This window comes from Emydura macquarii, unplaced genomic scaffold, assembly GCF_026122565.2.
Source record: "Emydura macquarii macquarii isolate MOO-44397 ecotype Brisbane River unplaced genomic scaffold, CSIRO-AGI_Emac_v2 contig_3534, whole genome shotgun sequence".
In the NCBI taxonomy this organism is placed as follows: Eukaryota; Metazoa; Chordata; order Testudines; family Chelidae; genus Emydura; species Emydura macquarii.
The window spans coordinates 892,575-909,084 of NW_027133671.1; the positions used below are offsets into that span (position 1 = coordinate 892,575).

General features: G+C 50.7%; 1 protein-coding gene across 1 annotated transcript; it reads left to right on the plus strand.

Annotated features, from left to right (window-relative positions):
- Window positions 1-2,150: 2,150 nt before the first annotated feature.
- On the plus strand, window positions 2,151-15,387 carry CRIP1 (cysteine rich protein 1). Its single transcript, XM_067536363.1, has 5 exons — window positions 2,151-2,309; window positions 10,000-10,094; window positions 11,596-11,653; window positions 14,385-14,432; window positions 15,028-15,387. The coding sequence occupies exons 1-4, from the start codon at window positions 2,270-2,272 to the stop codon at window positions 14,423-14,425; spliced, it is 234 nt and encodes a 77-aa protein (XP_067392464.1). The 5' UTR covers window positions 2,151-2,269; the 3' UTR covers window positions 14,426-14,432; window positions 15,028-15,387.
- The last annotated feature ends 1,123 nt before the right edge of the window (window positions 15,388-16,510 follow it).

The window sequence follows — 16,510 nt, forward strand, 5'->3', positions numbered from 1 at the left end:
GACGCCTCCTTTTTAAGTTAATTGCATGATCTCGAGTGAAAATCTTGCAGTGCAAGTGCTTCCCAAAGGCTTCTGCTCCCAGCCAATGGGCCAGGAGCAGCACATGCGTTACATAAGGGAGAATTAGTCCTGCCGAATTCCTTGAATGTTGCCAAGACCTAGAGCCTCAGGGTTTTCTTTCATGAAATCTCTTCCCCCACCTGCCTGCCAAGAACGGCTGCCCAACTTCCCGGGTGCTGCAAGGGGTGAGATGCAGTGTTGGTGGTTAGGAGGTCGTTACTCAGGCATTCCTAAGCCAGACTCTGTAGGAAAGCTGCCATACTCTAAGGATCAGATGCACTCCCTTTCCTGGGATTTGGTCATTATAAATCAGCACAGAACTCTGGTTTGAGGAGGGCAGCCAGAGAACTGTGCTGTAGCATGCAGGTTTCTGTGCCTCTGATGGGGTCCGGCTAGAGGGGGAAGAAAGGCTGAAATTGGATCAGAGTTATTAGCTAATCCTGATTTAACCTGAGCATTTCAGCATTTAATCTGAGTAGGGGAAATGCTCTTTACCTTCATCTAGCTAGCTGAGGCAAACCTGAGGAGGAAAATCAACCTGTGACACCTGATTTTATGGAAGTGCTGAGCAGCTGCAGTGCCTGTCGATTTCGCCTGGAATTGTGCATGCCCCATACCTCGCTGGCTGGAGCTGGGCACCTGATTTCATTTCGGACATTTTTGGCCTTGGTGCGCCGATAAGGAGGGTGATAATTTCATGCAGAACAGTGGCCTTTAGCTATTCCTATCAGTTCCTTCCTGGACAATCAGAAAGGGTTGCCCTGGCCGGGAGTACATCTGGGACTCCTCTGAGGGGTTTGTTCCAAAAGAAAAGCAACCCCCCCGAATAGTAATAATCAAGAAAACATGATCAAATGCCCCGCCTCTGGTGTGGGGCCTGCTTCCTGTCTTGATACAAACTACTTGGCGCTTCCTTCAGCCTTTTAAAATAGCTTTCCTCTCAGGCTCCTTGCTCCGGACAGGTCAGCTGACCCCAAGGACGAAGGAAGTGTGGTGGTGATACGGGGAGTGGAAGGGTGGCTGTGTGGGTAAGGCCCTGGGTGCGACCCAGGAGATCCCATCACTCAGTGGTTCAGGAACTCAGGGCTCAGTTCCATGGACCGCTCAGGGCTGACTGCGTGACCTCAGCCAGGTCATCGCATCTAGTCTGAGCCCCACTTCCCACAGCTGTCACCAAGTGGAGACAATAATCCCTCCTCTTTCGTTTCTCTGTTCTTCAGGGCAGGGATTGGCTCTTGTTCCCCTGACATGACAGGCCTCTAACTAGAGCTGGGGTGGGGGAACGGTTCTCTGGGGAAACTCCCCAGATTTAAAAAATGTTCCTGTTCTGCCCTGGGGTGAAACAGAGACCTTCCAAAGGGAGAACCCGCCCAACCCACCTATCCAACAGCCCGGTGGCCAGGTTCAAATCCCTGTTCTGACTCAGGGACTTGGACCTGCGTTCCCCGCCCCTACGGGAGGGCCCCGACCACTGGCATGGGGAGCAGTCTCTTTTCCTGGGGTTTGGGCCAGGAATTCCCCTGGGGAGCTGACAAGCCCTCCTGAGAACAGACATCATCAAAACAGCCACATTCCCTGGGCCACATTCCCTGGGGATGTTCCGATGCCACCTGTCAGTGTTTTCTGGCAAATGCTTGGGTGAAAAATTCCTGGCTAGTCCTAGGCCTGAGCGAAGCTGGGCCCTCCACCGCAATGTGTGGCTGGTGGGGGATTAGTGGGGACCCTGCTCTGTCACCTTGGCTCTGCAGGGCCTGGTGCTACGGGGCAAATCTAAGCCAGCCAGGGGCCCTGACGGCCAGTTGGTGCCGCTTCTTGGGGCTAAAGGTCCCGAAGGACTCAGGGCACCCACAACTGGGCAAGCCCTGGAGTTTAGGAAAAGAGCGTGGGGCAAAACCGGCCGCAACCCTGGGGCTGGGCGAGGAGATGCAGTGGAGACTGGGATGCCCCCCCGTGTGCACCCCGCTCCGCAGTCCTTCCTCGCTGGGCTGGCTGCTTCTGCTTCTGCCCCGCTTGCCTCTCTCCGGCCAAGGTCCAACCCCCGCCCTCGGCCGGCTGCACAACTGGGGGGCGGGGCCTCCCGTCTGGGGGCGGGGCCGCCCGCGGGGTGATAACCCCGGCTGGGAGGCGGGCGGGCCGAGCCAGCGCACAGCCAGACTCACACCTCATCGCACCGGAGCCGCGCAGTGCAGCGCCTGCCCCCGGCATCACCATGCCCAAGTGCCCCCGCTGCCAGAAGGAGGTGTACTTCGGTAAGGGCGCCGCGCCTGTCCCTGCGCCCCCTTCCCCGGGGGGGTTGCTCTTCTGCGCCTCCCTCTCCCTGCGGGCTCCCCGGCACACCACTCCCTGCTGGAGCCCAGCCCAGCGCCCTGGCAGCGGTACCGGTTGGGCGGCCCCTGTCCTGCCCAGCCGCGTGGGAGAGGATCCGTGCTCGGGGGTCCCCTGCAGCCGGATGACAGGCGAACGGGCTCCCTTGCGCAGGGGCTCTGGGCGGGCAGGGCGAAGCTGTGGGGTGACCCGCTGGGGTGGAGGGGTCTGAGCAAAGTTCCCCTCCCTTGGGCTCCCTGCAGCTGGAGGAAGATGCTCTGATCTCGGGATCTTTCGCTTGCCTCCAGGCTATGGGTTAGGAGCCGTGAGCAGCAGCAAACTAAGGCCGACGGCGCTGTGCTTTGCAGGCTAGGCAGGAATTCCCCTCAAAACCTGACACTTTCTGCAAATCAGCATGAATAAAATGTGCTTTCTAAGTAACTCCCCCTGCCCCGCTAAGCCCATGCTCCTTACACTTTCAGGTCTCTAGTAATGTTTGAGGAAATGGAAATCCATTTGTGTACACAATAGTCCTAGAACACCCAAGATTTCCTGGTTAATGAGGGAGAAATAACAAACCCGGCAATCCCAGTTGAGATGGGGGAGAATTTCCACTGTAGTTTTTACATCCATGAATATTTGGCTGTAGTGCTTTTATGCTGTGTCACTGGATTATGGGTCCACAGACTGATACAGTTTTTTAAGTCTGTTGAGAGATAATATCCAAAGCCAGTGAAAATACTTAGGTTCTTATATAGTTGCTGGTCACGGAGGAAATCTTTGAGCAGCCCCAGTTCCCTTCTACACAGTGGAAAAAACCATCTTCAGAATCCAAGAACCATACAGTGGTCTATAAAATGAGTGAAACCGTATCAATGTATATATTCAAGAGGTCCTGGCCTTTCTCTGTCCAGCTGCACATTTTAGTTGTGAGGTTGGACAGGTACGTTATTATTGGTGGGTAAGTGTTTGTTTGTTGAGGTTTGGTAGAGAAACATAAAATAGGTTCTTGCCATGTGTGTTACAAGCCCAGCCATCCAGACAGTTGCAAATGTCCACGTGTAACAGGGTGGGGACGGAGAGATGTGAGATTGTAATTTGGCTGTGAAAGAGGACGACCAGGAGAAAACGGGGAAAGAGAGATTGTAGAAAAGGAAGAGTTCTGTGTGTGAATCTGAGTGGCTAGGTACACTGACCTTCAAAAGGGAGGACTGTGTGTTGGGCTAGGGAGTCTAAAAATGGTACTAAATCCGTTTTCAGATCCAAGTTGTCTCGGTCTAAGCTGTGTCCCATTTGTTCTTTAAATGGCCATTGTGAATCATCTGTGTAACATCTACGGAGGAGTCGTCTGGCAGCAGCTAGCATTGTTGGCGACCAGGTGGTTCTAGATGCAAACCCGTCAAACAATTAATATGCCATGGTTTTAGATCTTCCACATCTGGGGCCCAATTCATCAGACCCTGGCACCCGCTGTGATCATTTACACCAGTTCAAAGTGAGCACATGGCTCTATCAAGTACATTTGTTTTTTACTGGGTGTAATTTTTTCAGTGGATAGTAAATTTGCAACTCTTGCCCTGTTTGTTTTCTTCTGTGCTAGGACGTCTGGTAAGTCACTGTACCGATGTCCTTTCCTCTCAGGCCACCAGCCCCACTGAACAGAACAGGTTAACATGGCGCCTTAGAGCTTGGATTGTCTCCAAGCCATTTGATGGGCACTGAGGCAAATCATTAGAGGCGTGTTTCAGAGGTATTGGCTTACAGCCATGTTACACTTCCCTCCACGCTAATATTTTGGGCCTTTTGTTTCAGCAGTGCCCTTGTCAGCTTCAACATAGCTGTTTGCTTAAGGTGGACAGACTGGATGGGCAGGGAGTGAGTCACCCAGAGACACTGGACACTCCTGTCCAGAGTCCAACATCAGGATCAGTAATGTGATTACTAAAAACTTTACAAGGCAAATAACTAGCTTCTGAACAGCAAATTCTGCCTTCAATAACAGTCATGAGTACCTGGGTGTAAGAGAGGGCACCATGTAATCATGAACATCTTATCATAGTAAGATCACAGTGCAGAAGAGATGTGCATCTCTCAGGCTTGCTTTTCTTAAAACTGGCACTACATGCACTGAACAGACTTTGGACCTGATCCGACTTCCACTGACCCTACTGGGTGTTAGGTCCAGCCTCTAGCAAGGAATGGATGGATGACCACACCCTGATTTGGAAGGTGTTTCCCCAGAAGCCACAGATTTCTGTATTGGCTCGGAGCACTTAATCAGGTGACGCTTCCTGCCAAGGGTGGATTTCAAGAGTTTTGAGTAGCTAGCTCTGGCAATAACCTTTGCTGCAATAGTTTGACTCCCGCTGCTAAAGCTACTTACAGAAGTTCCTCGATCTCTTGCCAGGGCCGTGGGGACTCTTGGTTGAGAGTTAGAAGTGGACACTGGTCATATAAGTGCTTTATTTTTTAAATTTATCCAATAAATCTGTAAGCCATGGACTGGGAATGCATGGATTTTTTTTTGCCTTCTCTGGCTTATATTTCTGGTTTGCTTAGGTATGTGTCCTACTTTTCTGTCTACCATTCCAGGAAAAAAAAATCAGGGGATGGCTCAGAACACAAGAATTCCAGAGTTTGTACGTTCCAGCTCTTTGTGATGGAGACTTAACTGTTTCTCTGTTTTCCCTCCCATTCATCTTTCTCATTTAAGGCAGTGCCTACACTAGGGAAATTTGCTTAAGAATCCTGACCTGATGTTCACACTGACTGGAGGTTTGCTATAGATAAGATTCCCATTTTTACCACCATTTCAGCTACTTATTTTCAATAGATTTAACCCAAAGGGGGTAAAAATCAGTCCTGGTTGCAAGAGCCTTGTCTACACTACGGCTCCCATTGGTGCTAATACCCACTTCAATGAAGTGGTATTTGCACCAATAGGAATTTTTTCATAGAATCATAGAAGATTAGAGTTGGAAGGGACCTCAGGAGGTATATAGTCCAACCCCTTGCTCAAAGCAGGACTAACCTCAGCTAAATCAATCCAGTCAGGGCTTTGTCAAGCCGCAGTTTAAAAACCTCTAAAGATGGAGATTCCACCACCTCCCTAGGTAACTTATGCCAGTGCTTCACCACCCTCCTAGTGAAAACGTTTTTCCTAATATCCAACCTAGACCTCCCCCACTGCAACTTGAGACCATTGCTCCTTGTTCTGTCATCTACTACCATTGAGAACAGCCTAGCTCCATCCTCCCTGGAACCCCCTTTCAGGTAGTTGAAGGCTGCTATCAAATCCCCCTCATTGTTCTCTTTTGCAGACTAAACAAACCTAGTTCCCTCAGCTTCTCCTCCTAAGTCTTGTGCTCCAGCCCCCTAATCATTTTCGTTGCCCTCCGCTGGACTCTCTCCAATCTGTCCACATCCTTTTTGTAGTGGGGGGCCCAAAACTGGAGACAATATTCAAAATGTGGCCTCACCAATTCCGAATAGAGGGGAATAATCACATCCCTTGATCTGCTGGCAATGCTCTTACTAATGCAGCCCAATGTGCTATTAGCCTTCTTGGCAACAAGGGCACACTGTTGACTCATATCCAGCTTCTTATCCACTGTAACCCCCAGGTCCTTTTCTGCAGAACTGCTGCCTAGCCTGTTGGTCCCCAGTCTGTGATCTTTTTGTAAGATTCCCCAGTGTAAACCTCCTCCCTTGAAGTACAGTTCTACTTGGAACAGTGACTAAAATTGGCATTGTGACGTTTCAAGTCTATGGCATCTCATTTACCTCAGGTAACATTTGCTAAGCTTATTAGTAAAAAAAGGGTTTTAATATAAATGTCCGCACCTAAAACCCTGGGTTCTAAAGTCAGCCTGGTTTTGTTCTGGTTTGCATATCTCCAGGCATAAACACTATACTCTCAATCTATCATTATCTGATCAACTCAGAAAAGAATCCAGCTGTCACTCTCACAGCTGTACTAGGCCTGCAGGGCTAACAGGAGTGAAAGATACTGTTCAGTGAAGTAAGCAGATGTGGCTTGGATACACACTTAGAGAATGGGTTTGTTGAGCAAGGAAGCGTTGTTTTTATGGAGTTACTGTTATGCCCTCAGTTTTGCAAGACAGAGTTTAATGCAAAGGCCAAGGAGAGTCCAAAATTGGTTCTAAAATCATATTTCTAAAATCATAACAATAACACTGGTCTTGTTATGAGAAGCCTGGAAATAAAAAGAGAAACAGCATCTCTCCGCTCTTGCCAAGAGTCCTGATATTGGAGGTCTTGTATAGCTGGCGTAGGATGTCCTTTGTTCAAAGTTAGCTGTCACTTACCAGGCTGCGTAAGTGAAATGTAGTTTCTTCACTCCAAGCTGGAATGTTTGTTAATTCAGTGAGCTGCTTCTTATAAGATGTTCCTTGATGGGATTTCAGCTGGTATGTTTGACAGATCTTAAAGTGGAGAGAAAGCAGGATAACAGGAATGCAGTGAAGCTGGACTGCCATAGTGTTCATGACATGGTGTTTACAGAGCACTTCGTGGGCACTAAATCACTACCTGTGTGAGGGACTTGCAGCACCAGTTTGCTCAGAGGCAGTGTCTGGAAGCTCTTCTGGTGAGATGTCCCAGTTGCTGTGGATATAAGGCACAGTATGTATGCAGGGAAAGGCTTTTCTAAACATTCCTTCAATAGGGGTGAAGGGTGTCTGAGTGACAATCCTGGAGTCTGAATTCCCTTCAGAACGCATGGAATAAAAAGAGAGGCTCTGCATCTCTTTCAGATGCAGAACAAGCATGGCAGAGGGTGCTGCCTTCCACCCCATCCTGCCCCAGTCCTGACCTGCAGAGGCTACCTCTGTGGTGTTTTTCCCCCCCAATTATAGAAAAGCCCTATAAAATGTAACAGTGAAGGATCATCTTTCCAGAGACTTTCTTTAAAATCAGCAGGTAGAATTCTATAGCAACGTATGCATTCTGAGGCAGGATGGCCAGGTGGGCAGGGCACGAACCTCTGATTTGAGAGCACTGAGTTCAAGCCCTCACTCTGCCACCGGGTTCCTGTGTGACCTTGGGAAAGTCACTTAACCATTCTGTGCTTCCATTCCTTTCTGTACAATGGGGGTGATGGTGCTGACTGGCCGCACCGGCCTGTTGGGAAGATAATTTCAGTAAAGATTGAGGTGCTCAGATTCTGTGGAGGTAGGGGCCACATTACTACCTAAGAGAGATCCAAGGGGTTGCCTGAAAAAGCTTTAGTTAGATTTGTCAGGTTCTGAAGCCTTTTAGAGTAACTTGGAAAGAGCCCTATTTAATTTCAGTGTAACCTTGTCAATTTTATCCCTGTTTAATTCTAAAAGGCTTTTTCATAAAGGGAAGCAATTGGGCTCCTGCTGCCTTCCCCAGGATAGTCCCTGGCCCACTTGCTGGGGCTACAAACAAAGATGCCATTTCACAGTCATGATATCTTGCCCACTAGGAACATTGTGAGATCCCCACTCTAACAATCACTTCTCTCCTGTAGTTAATTGTCACACCCAAGTTATGGGCTCCCTGCCTGTCCAGGAAAGAAGTTTTAATGCCAAAGTCCTGGCAGACCAGCACTCATCTCCTAGCACTGAATGCTGCTGCAATAGCCAAGCTTAGAGTGGAGAGGTATTAGTGCATGGGAAGAAGTTGTATCCCCTAGCTTGTACACCTACCTTTTTCAGGCATGGAAAATCCACTTGAAGGATCTGGCACTGAAAGGGTTCCTGTGGAAAGCTCTGCTTTATCACTTAGTACACATCCGTGAGTGCAGCTGCTAATAGAAAGAACACACCAGCCCCTTTAGAAAATTCCATCCTTTGTGCTATACTTAAATTCCATTCTGTGTTCTTTCCCTCTCAATGCAAACCTCTTCCGGACTAGGTGAGTAAGCTCATTGTTCCTGTTGTGTAAGTGTCTCGGTGCCTATCTTCAGAAGCCTGAACCTGGGCCAGCCTCCAAGCTCCCTAATGTTTGCTGTGGCTTTTAGCAAGAAACATGTCCCCCAAACAGTGGCAGCAGGAAGTTCCCTGTGTTTGTGGGTTGGAAAAAAGATGTGTTGCAGATACCTGGTCTGACACCGAGAGGCAAAGCGATCTCCCCCTCCAGCATCTGACGTGATGTTGGGCAGGTTTTCAGATGTGCCAAAAGGGTTCATTATCTTGAAATTTAAGGGATTATTGTACCCAGTAGGGCCCAAGTGACCAATGTAAGTTGATGCCAACTTGTGCAGAAGAATTGCTACTCGCCTAGAGGAAAGCAATGCTCCATGCTGCGTGAGGGCTGGCTGTGTTCCGGTGTGGAGCTCCCTAAATTTGACTCTGTTGCCATTTTCCTTCTGCAAATCTCCCCAGCTGAACAGGGTTTAGCATGTGTACAGTAGTGAGTGCATGTAAAATGGAGATGCCAAGGCCTGTCCAGAAAGGAATGGGGAGGTAATGACACAGCTGGAGCTTCAAGAGGGCAAATCTCCTGACTGGCAATCATTTGCCTAGACACCAGGGGACAGGCTTTCAAATGTAGACACCTAAGCCTGCGTGGAAAATGCTTGTGCAAGTGATGCTTTTGTGTGTGGAAAGCAAGTACTAAGCATGCTATGGCCTATTTTTCTGCATGTGTGCACACACGCAGGCTGCGTGGATTTTTATTTATTTTGCAAGTGCAAAGACAGCTGGAATGAAAGAGGTCCCAATAGCTTTTGGATTTGATCATCTAAAGCAGTGGTTCCACCCAGGGGTTACATGCACCTCTGTGGATACGCAGAGGTTTTCCAGGGGGGTACATCAACTCATCTAGATATTTGCCTAGTTTTACAACAGGTTACACAAAAAAGCACAAGTGAAGTCAGTACAAACTAAAACTTCATACAGACAATGATTTGTTTATACCACTCTGTATACTATACAATGAAATGCAAGTACAATATTTATATTCCGATTGATTTATTTTATAATTATGGTAAAAATGAGAAAGGAAGCAATTTTTCAGTAACCGTGTGCTGTGACACTTTTTTTGTATTTTATGTCTGATTTTTGTAAGCAAGTAGTTTTTAAGTGAGGTGAAACTTGGGGTATGCAAGACAAATCAGCCTCCGGAAAGGGATGCAGTAGTCAAAACCACTGTTCCAAAGGGTTGAGAATACAAGGCATTTTCCCAAGTATGTAACTCGAATAGTGACTATGCTTTTTGGCTCCAGGACAAATGACAGGGCAGATGTGAGTAAGGTGCAAATGTCAACGCAGTTTATTGCAGCAGTTCCCCACCTCCACCCTGGCAGGGGATCCCTGTGACGGTCTTGTCTGACCTCTTGCCTGTCCCAGCCCACACAGGCAGCTCCAACATCTTAATGTAGTTCAGCAAAGAAATAGTCGCATGAAGAAAACTAGCTCAGTAGTCCTGTGCCAGCTCTTCCTTGCTCTGGCAGGCATCTGTCTCTGCAAAGGGACTGGGTGGGGTCTCTCCTCTCCCTCGGCCAGCGAGCTCTGCCCGCTTTGACAGCCCTGCCACTACCTGACAGTGATTGCAGGTATAGTGGGGGTTCACAGCAGCTCGGCAGCCCTTGTTGGCTCGGTGTGGGGCAGGCATGGATGTTGCTAATTTGTTTCCTCCCTCTGACAGCTGAGAAGGTCACCTCCCTGGGGAAAGACTGGCATCGGCCCTGCTTGAAGTGTGAGAAATGTAACAAGACCCTGACTTCTGGCGGCCATGCTGAGGTGAGGAGCGAGCTGACAACCGGCTTTGTGTCACTGCGCTCTTAGCGGCACCTTTCGGCACATAGGGCAGGCTTGTAGCCAGTCAAGAGGCTTTAATCAGCTGCTTCTTTATAGCCCTTGCCTATAGGCGTCAGCATAGTGCATGCTGCCACTGCAAAGCCCGTGAACGGGGTCCCCGTCTACTCCACAGCACGAGGGACTTGTATTTCCCAGCCGCGGCTCCTAAACTCTGCAGCAGCACGACTCTATCCTTGCACCGTGCTGTGCCCCCGCTCCACCCCTCTCTCGCACGCGCTCACTGCACAGGTTCCCAGCTGTAACGCTCACGGATGCACAAATTGTTGCTGATTGTTTTTGAAGGTGGGTTTTTCACTGCATGATCCAATCAGCCTGGCTCTGAGCCCGGACTTCTGCTCCTGCACTGCTGCCCGGTCCAGACCCTCCTTCACCCCAGGAAGTGAGGAGCTCATTGCAAGCTTCAGTGGCTCATTGGACTACTGCACTGATCTGATCTCCAGGCTGCTTAGTTAACTGGCCTGTATTTCTGGCATCTCCCCGCTCCTTGGCTGCAAGCTGGACTCCAGCTCCCTGATTGTCCGGCTCAAGGGGGAGTTAGTTTTACTGTGCACAGAGCAAGAGGCAGGGTTGCAGCTGCCCAAGGAGACGACACAAAATATTGGCTGTGGCGAAACAGCCAATTCCAGGGTAAGAACGCTGCGTTCTGTGGCATCCTGGGGATAATGGCAAACTCTACTGCTGCAGAATCACAGGGTCCAGGGGCACAGCCTGAGATGAGTACCGCAGTTCACAGCTCTTAGAGCCATTGGCTCAAGCGCTCTGCAGAGGCAGGCAGGCATCGCTGCATCAGTTACTCCCTTCACAACCTTAAGGGCCAGAAACTGCTTTAAAAAGAGGGAAGCTGAGATTCTGGAGCACAGTTCTGCAGCAAGGGGTGAGTTCTTTGGTCAATTCCATGCAGTATCGGCCTGCACGGGGCCCGGCCTCGAAGTAGCGGGAACTCTGCATTAGACAGCTTCAAAGCTGTGGATTTGCCGTGTGCACGAGTGTGCTGGGTCTCCAGATATCCAGCTGGCCTGGTGAGTGGAGGTGCCCATAGTAACTGAAATAACATGACTGAGTGGGGATGCTGGGCCAGTACAGGTGAGGAGTGATGTGTGTCTGACCTTAGACTGGGCTCTGATTTGGCTCTCCTTGCATGTGGCTGATTCTTTAGTTAAATTACTGCAGCGCTGGAAGCCAGGTCAGAACTGCACTCAGGGCGACTGGCAGAACAACTGGCAGGGCTCCAGGACAGGAAGAGCGGGCAGTCAGGGAGTCTGACAGAGCTGGGTGAGAATCTGGGACAAGAGAGCAGGGCCCAGGATGTGGGCCAGGGCGCAGGAGCTGTGTCTAGCTCCATACTCCCAGGGCTAACAGTGGGCCCAGCAACCGAGCCAAGTCTGCTTTGTCTGGCACTGACGAGTCTCTTCTCTCTCTGCAGCATGATGGGAAGCCCTATTGCAACCAGCCGTGTTACGCTGCCTTATTTGGACCCAAAGGTAGGTCTCTCTGTGATTGGTGCGTCCAGCAGGGAGGGATGGGATATTGGATACTGGCGCATGTCTATCTCCTGGAATTATTGCCCAGGAGCATGATCACACGTTCCAGTACTCAGAGCTATGCACGTACACCCTGGCATCTGGCCACAGCTGCTCCCGCCTGGACACCTTGTCTCTCTGGGTTCCCCCATATACTCCTAAACACGGGGACTCATTCAAACATCTGGGGCCACATGCACAGCCCTAAATACACCTGCATCCACTACACGTTACACCTGACCTCCCCTTTCCAATGCACATTCATCTGCTCACAACCATACATTTGCCTGCAGGCAGTCACCCTTCGACATCCCCTCACACCTCCTTTCCCTTTCTCCAGGGACCATGTGACTTTCCCTTGACCACTTTCTAAGGTCACTTGGATCATGCAAGGAAGGCAGTGCCTCAAACTTGAATCCTGGCCTTTGGAGCAGAAGCTCTGTCTCACAGACTCCTGTCACTGAGCTGCAGAGGGGTTCCTTTGGATTTGCCCTGTGCTTTCTCTCTGGGTAGGAGGTTCAAAAGGTCTCAGCACTGGCCCAGCTCGGCTGGCACAGAAATCAGTGGGAGTTTTGCTTTTTACTTCAGAGGGAGCAGAATTTGATCTGCATCTAAAACTCGGGTCACTCTCGCTATGACTCTCAGGGCTGTGGAAAGTTTCATGCCCTGACCACTGTAGTTGGGTCAGTCTCGCACCTGGCGTAGATGTGGCTCAGTCAACAGAAGGATTCTCCCATTGAGCTAGCTACTGCCTCTCAGAGGTGGATTACCTACATTGACAGACACTGTGCCGCTGGAGTGTAGACATATGCTGAGCACTTCAGAACAAATCTCACCCTTCCTGTCATCACTCAGAGTCCATGGTCACCGGTTTTGCCCTCAGTTACGCAGGTGTAACTCTCCCCGGAGCTGGTGGGCATTGTACCTATGGGAGTGGCAGCACAAACGGGCCTTCTCCTCTAGCTGTGGCAAGCATTTCCTTATGTTTTGCACGTTTCACTGTGATGAGGTAGTCCAGCATGAAGATGTATAGACCAGTGGTTCCCAGCCCATGGGCTGGGGGTCAAAAGTGGCCTGTGGAGTCTTTCAAAGTGGCTTGCGGCTCTGGGAGCTGCTGCCTAAGGACCCAGGCGGGGAGTGCGTTGCAGTGGAGCTTCAAAACCAGTGCAGGCTCCTTGCTGAAGCCAAAGGGATGGGAGATCAGTGCTCCCCTCCCCCTGGCGGTAGCAAAGAGCAAAGTGTTCTGCCTGGGTCCCTAGGTGCTGGGGTTCCTTCTGGAGCCAGAGGGAGGGGAGCACTGATCTCCCATCCCCCTGGCCGCAGAAGGGACCCACTGCCTAGGGACCTAGGTGAAGCGCACAGGGCTACAGGATGCATGAAGTTTCCCTGCTGCAGCCAGGAAGACAGGAGATCAGCAAGCGGAGCAGCCAGGACCCACCAAGCTTGAGGAGGGGCAAAACTCCAAGAATTGGTGCCTTCTGGTTTGGCCTGCACTTAGCAGGCCATCCACTGTGACTTAGCTGCCAGGCCATGTGCTTCAGTGTGTAATGACAGTCCTTCACCTACACTTGTGCTTTTTCTGAGTGTGTGTGACATACTGTGATAATTTGGAGGTGTAATATAGTGAATGTAAAAATGAGGGCAGTTGCATCAAAATGTTTACTTTAAATATCTAGTGATTTGTAGCCCTTAGTGGTGCGTATGTCAATACATTTTTTTGAGTTGATGAACTGGTGGCTCTTCAGGGTTGTAAAAATTATATTTGTGGCCCTTGAGCCAAAAAGGGAGGGAACCCCTGTGCTAGGCACTGTCACAGGCTGGCTACCTTGCCCTGCCCACGGCCCTGTTCCCACCACTGCATACAGCCCTTCACGTGTACGCACCAAGCCAGCCATGTAGTCACAGATTTAATGATGGGGAAAACCCACAAGCCCATGCAATTTGCCAGAACCAGTTAGAGGCTTTGAAGACAAGAGAATGCTAACCAGAAGGAATCTGAATATTTGTAACGGCTCCAGATGGTGAGACTTGGCAAGCATGAACAGGTTTTGAGTGTCAGGTCTCAGTGACTGGGACCCCCTGCTCATTTCACACAGCTCTCACCTCCCTGTGCTGGGTCACTGCAGGCTTTGTTGAGCTAGTGACCTACCTATCAAAGGCTCTGGCTCCCCTTCCGGCTCCCCTGCATCCCAGCTAGGTTCCCCCTTTCTATCCAAAGTGAAGATGGGGCCCCAGTGATTTCCACTGGATGTACCGTATTTCAGATCGCTCTATCTGGGTCCCCACTAAAGCTGTGGGCGGGCTGTTGGAGGTTTCTCCCAGGCCTCTGTGGTGTGTCCCTGGGAATAGTCAGACCGTGGTCACCTCCTTTCCCCAGCTTGGATATTGTGCGTGGTCTCTGTACTCCGTGACAGTTCCAGGACACTGAGACCATAACACCTAAGAGCCCTCCCATGAACCGGGAGCTGTTAGGCTGGGTGCGGTGCAAACACGGCACGAGAGGACAGTCCCTGTCCCAGGGAGCCGACGGGCAGCATGTCAGACAGATAGTCGGGTGAGAACAAGGACACAAGGAGACCGTATGGCTAGCAGGAGAGGCTGTGACCTCACTAATGCAAGGGATCTCCCAGCTGCAGCCCTGCTTACCACTCGTGCCTGCCATTGTAACAACCCCACTCTGGTTCTCTTGCAGGGTTTGGCCGGGGCGGTACCGAGAGTCACACATTCAAGTAAACCTCAGGTAAATGCTTCTCTTCATGGTCATGTTGCCTTGGGCGAGCCTTAGCAGCCTAGGTCCCTGGTCTCCGAGAGCATAGCTGGATTCCCCTTGCAGTCAGTGAGAGGGGTTGGCATTCCTCCTCCAGCCCATGTGATTCAGAACCTGTGTCCACAGGAAAGTGACTAGAGCCACCTGCCTTCTCTGAGTTGTGGTGGCAGAGCTAATCTATCCTAGAGCCTCGCCAGATTCACACTTCATTCTACAGCCGAGCGCCCCTCAGACTGTGGCCAGCTTTGAATGCTGCCCCTTATACCCTGGCACCTATGTTCTGTTGCAAACAACCCATTGATCGCGTGTTGTGTGCTGCTCAGTGCCCCATCCCCAGAGGACGTGAGTCTGTGACAGCCCTTAGCTAGACAGCCTGGCTCTTTAACTCATGCCATTAACTCTAGCTGTCACCAGTTCCGTCCCTCGAGTAAAAAATGGAGGCTGTCATAAGTGCTGCTTTGTTTCACCCAAGCGTGAGCTTCAGTCATCACTTAGGCCCTCCATGCAAGTGCTACACTGCAGCCCTGTTTTCTGACCTTTCACCAGTTTCCTTTTTCTCCCTCTCTAGGGCTGCATGGAGAGGATTTCTGGTGGAGCCTGGGGATGGGACAAGCACAGTGACAAATGCATTTTTAATTCACTATGTAATAAACGAACACATTAAAAGCAATGAATTACCCAGAGCAACTGAGCTGGCGCGGGTGGGAAAGTCTCTGTTCTGTATCAATCAGGACATGTCACAGGCGTGAGGGAGTTGTCCTCACTGGAGGACGGGAAAGTTGACCAACATCACTGAAAGCCTTGTGGGAAAAGAGAAGATTCCAGATGCCCTTCCAGCCAAAAAGTAGCCCTGCTTTCAAACCCAACCTGTAGTGCCAGGGGCCTGTAGTTGTATTCTCAGCCAGTAATAAAGCCCGAATAAAAGATGCTTCCTTGCTGTAGTTGTGTGTGTTGTAGAACGAGGGTCTCCGGGGATCAGGTACCGAAGTGTTTGTCAATTTTAAATGACCCCAGCAGCCTTTGGACGAAGCCCCTACAGGACCTGGAGATTTGTGCTGCTGCCACCTGCTCTGCCAGCTGAGATCTTGATCCTGTTCCCAAGGGCCTGTAGCCACATTGCTTTCATTGGGCTGGCATGGAGTCTGAGCCTCCTGCCTTCCACTACGCTGCTGCCACGGCCAGGCACTAGGACAGCAGAGGCCCGATGAAAGTCTGTCCCAGAGCCAAGCATCAGCAGCATCCAGCTGGCACTGGAGCCATGGTGGCTGCGCTATTCCTCCTGTGGCCTCCACATGCAGTGAGAGTGAGGGGCAGTGGAGCCCAGTCCTGCAGCAGTACCTGGGACAGCCCTTGGAGCAGAGCAGCAGCTGCCCAGGAATTCAGTGCAGAGGCTCAAGCACAGCCCCCCCACTCTGGGCTGCTAGGGTCTCACTGTTGAGGAGGGCAACTGGGTATCTTGGGGGGTCCCTGGATGTTGCTATTTAAAAAACAGCCTTCCCGATTGCCAGAGAGGGAAGGCAGCAGACAGGATCAAGATCAGCAGCAACACCTGATTTGCTTAAAAGCAAGGTCAGATAGCCACTCACGGCAGCATAGCCTTGCTCCCTGGCCCTGCTTTCTCTGTCTAAGCTATGGCCTGGCTCCCATCCCCACAGTATCCAAGCACCCTCTGTTTATCCTTGCAGTTGGTGGGGCAGCAGGGCAATGCAGTTGGCCCCAGATGCAGAGTGGAGACCCAGAGACAGTAACGGGCAGATTTTCAGGGGTATTTAGGTCCCTCTTTAGATTGTTGACCCACTGACATGCTTTTGGGAACCCCCTTGGGTGCCTACGTCATGCCTTTGACAACCTGGCTGTAAGTGATGTGCCTAAGGTCCTGCAGGGACTTTGTGGCAGAGCAGAGAATAGCTTCGCTAGTGCAAACCAGCACAGCCCCATGGAGGTGGAGGAAGCAATGCTGATTAATTGCAGCTGAGGGTCTGGCATTTGCAGTAACTTGGCTCAGCTCAAGAACTCACCTGTGCCCTATTGGCTGGCAAAATAGCTGAGCT

Coding starts and splice junctions, on each gene's coding strand:
- CRIP1 (XM_067536363.1), top strand. CDS start 2,270: ATGCCCAAGTGCCCCCGCTGCCAGAAGGAGGTGTACTTCG. Junction 10,095..11,595: donor CTTCTGGCGGCCATGCTGAG/GTGAGGAGCGAG, acceptor CTCTCTCTGCAG/CATGATGGGAAGCCCTATTG. Junction 11,654..14,384: donor TGCCTTATTTGGACCCAAAG/GTAGGTCTCTCT, acceptor GTTCTCTTGCAG/GGTTTGGCCGGGGCGGTACC.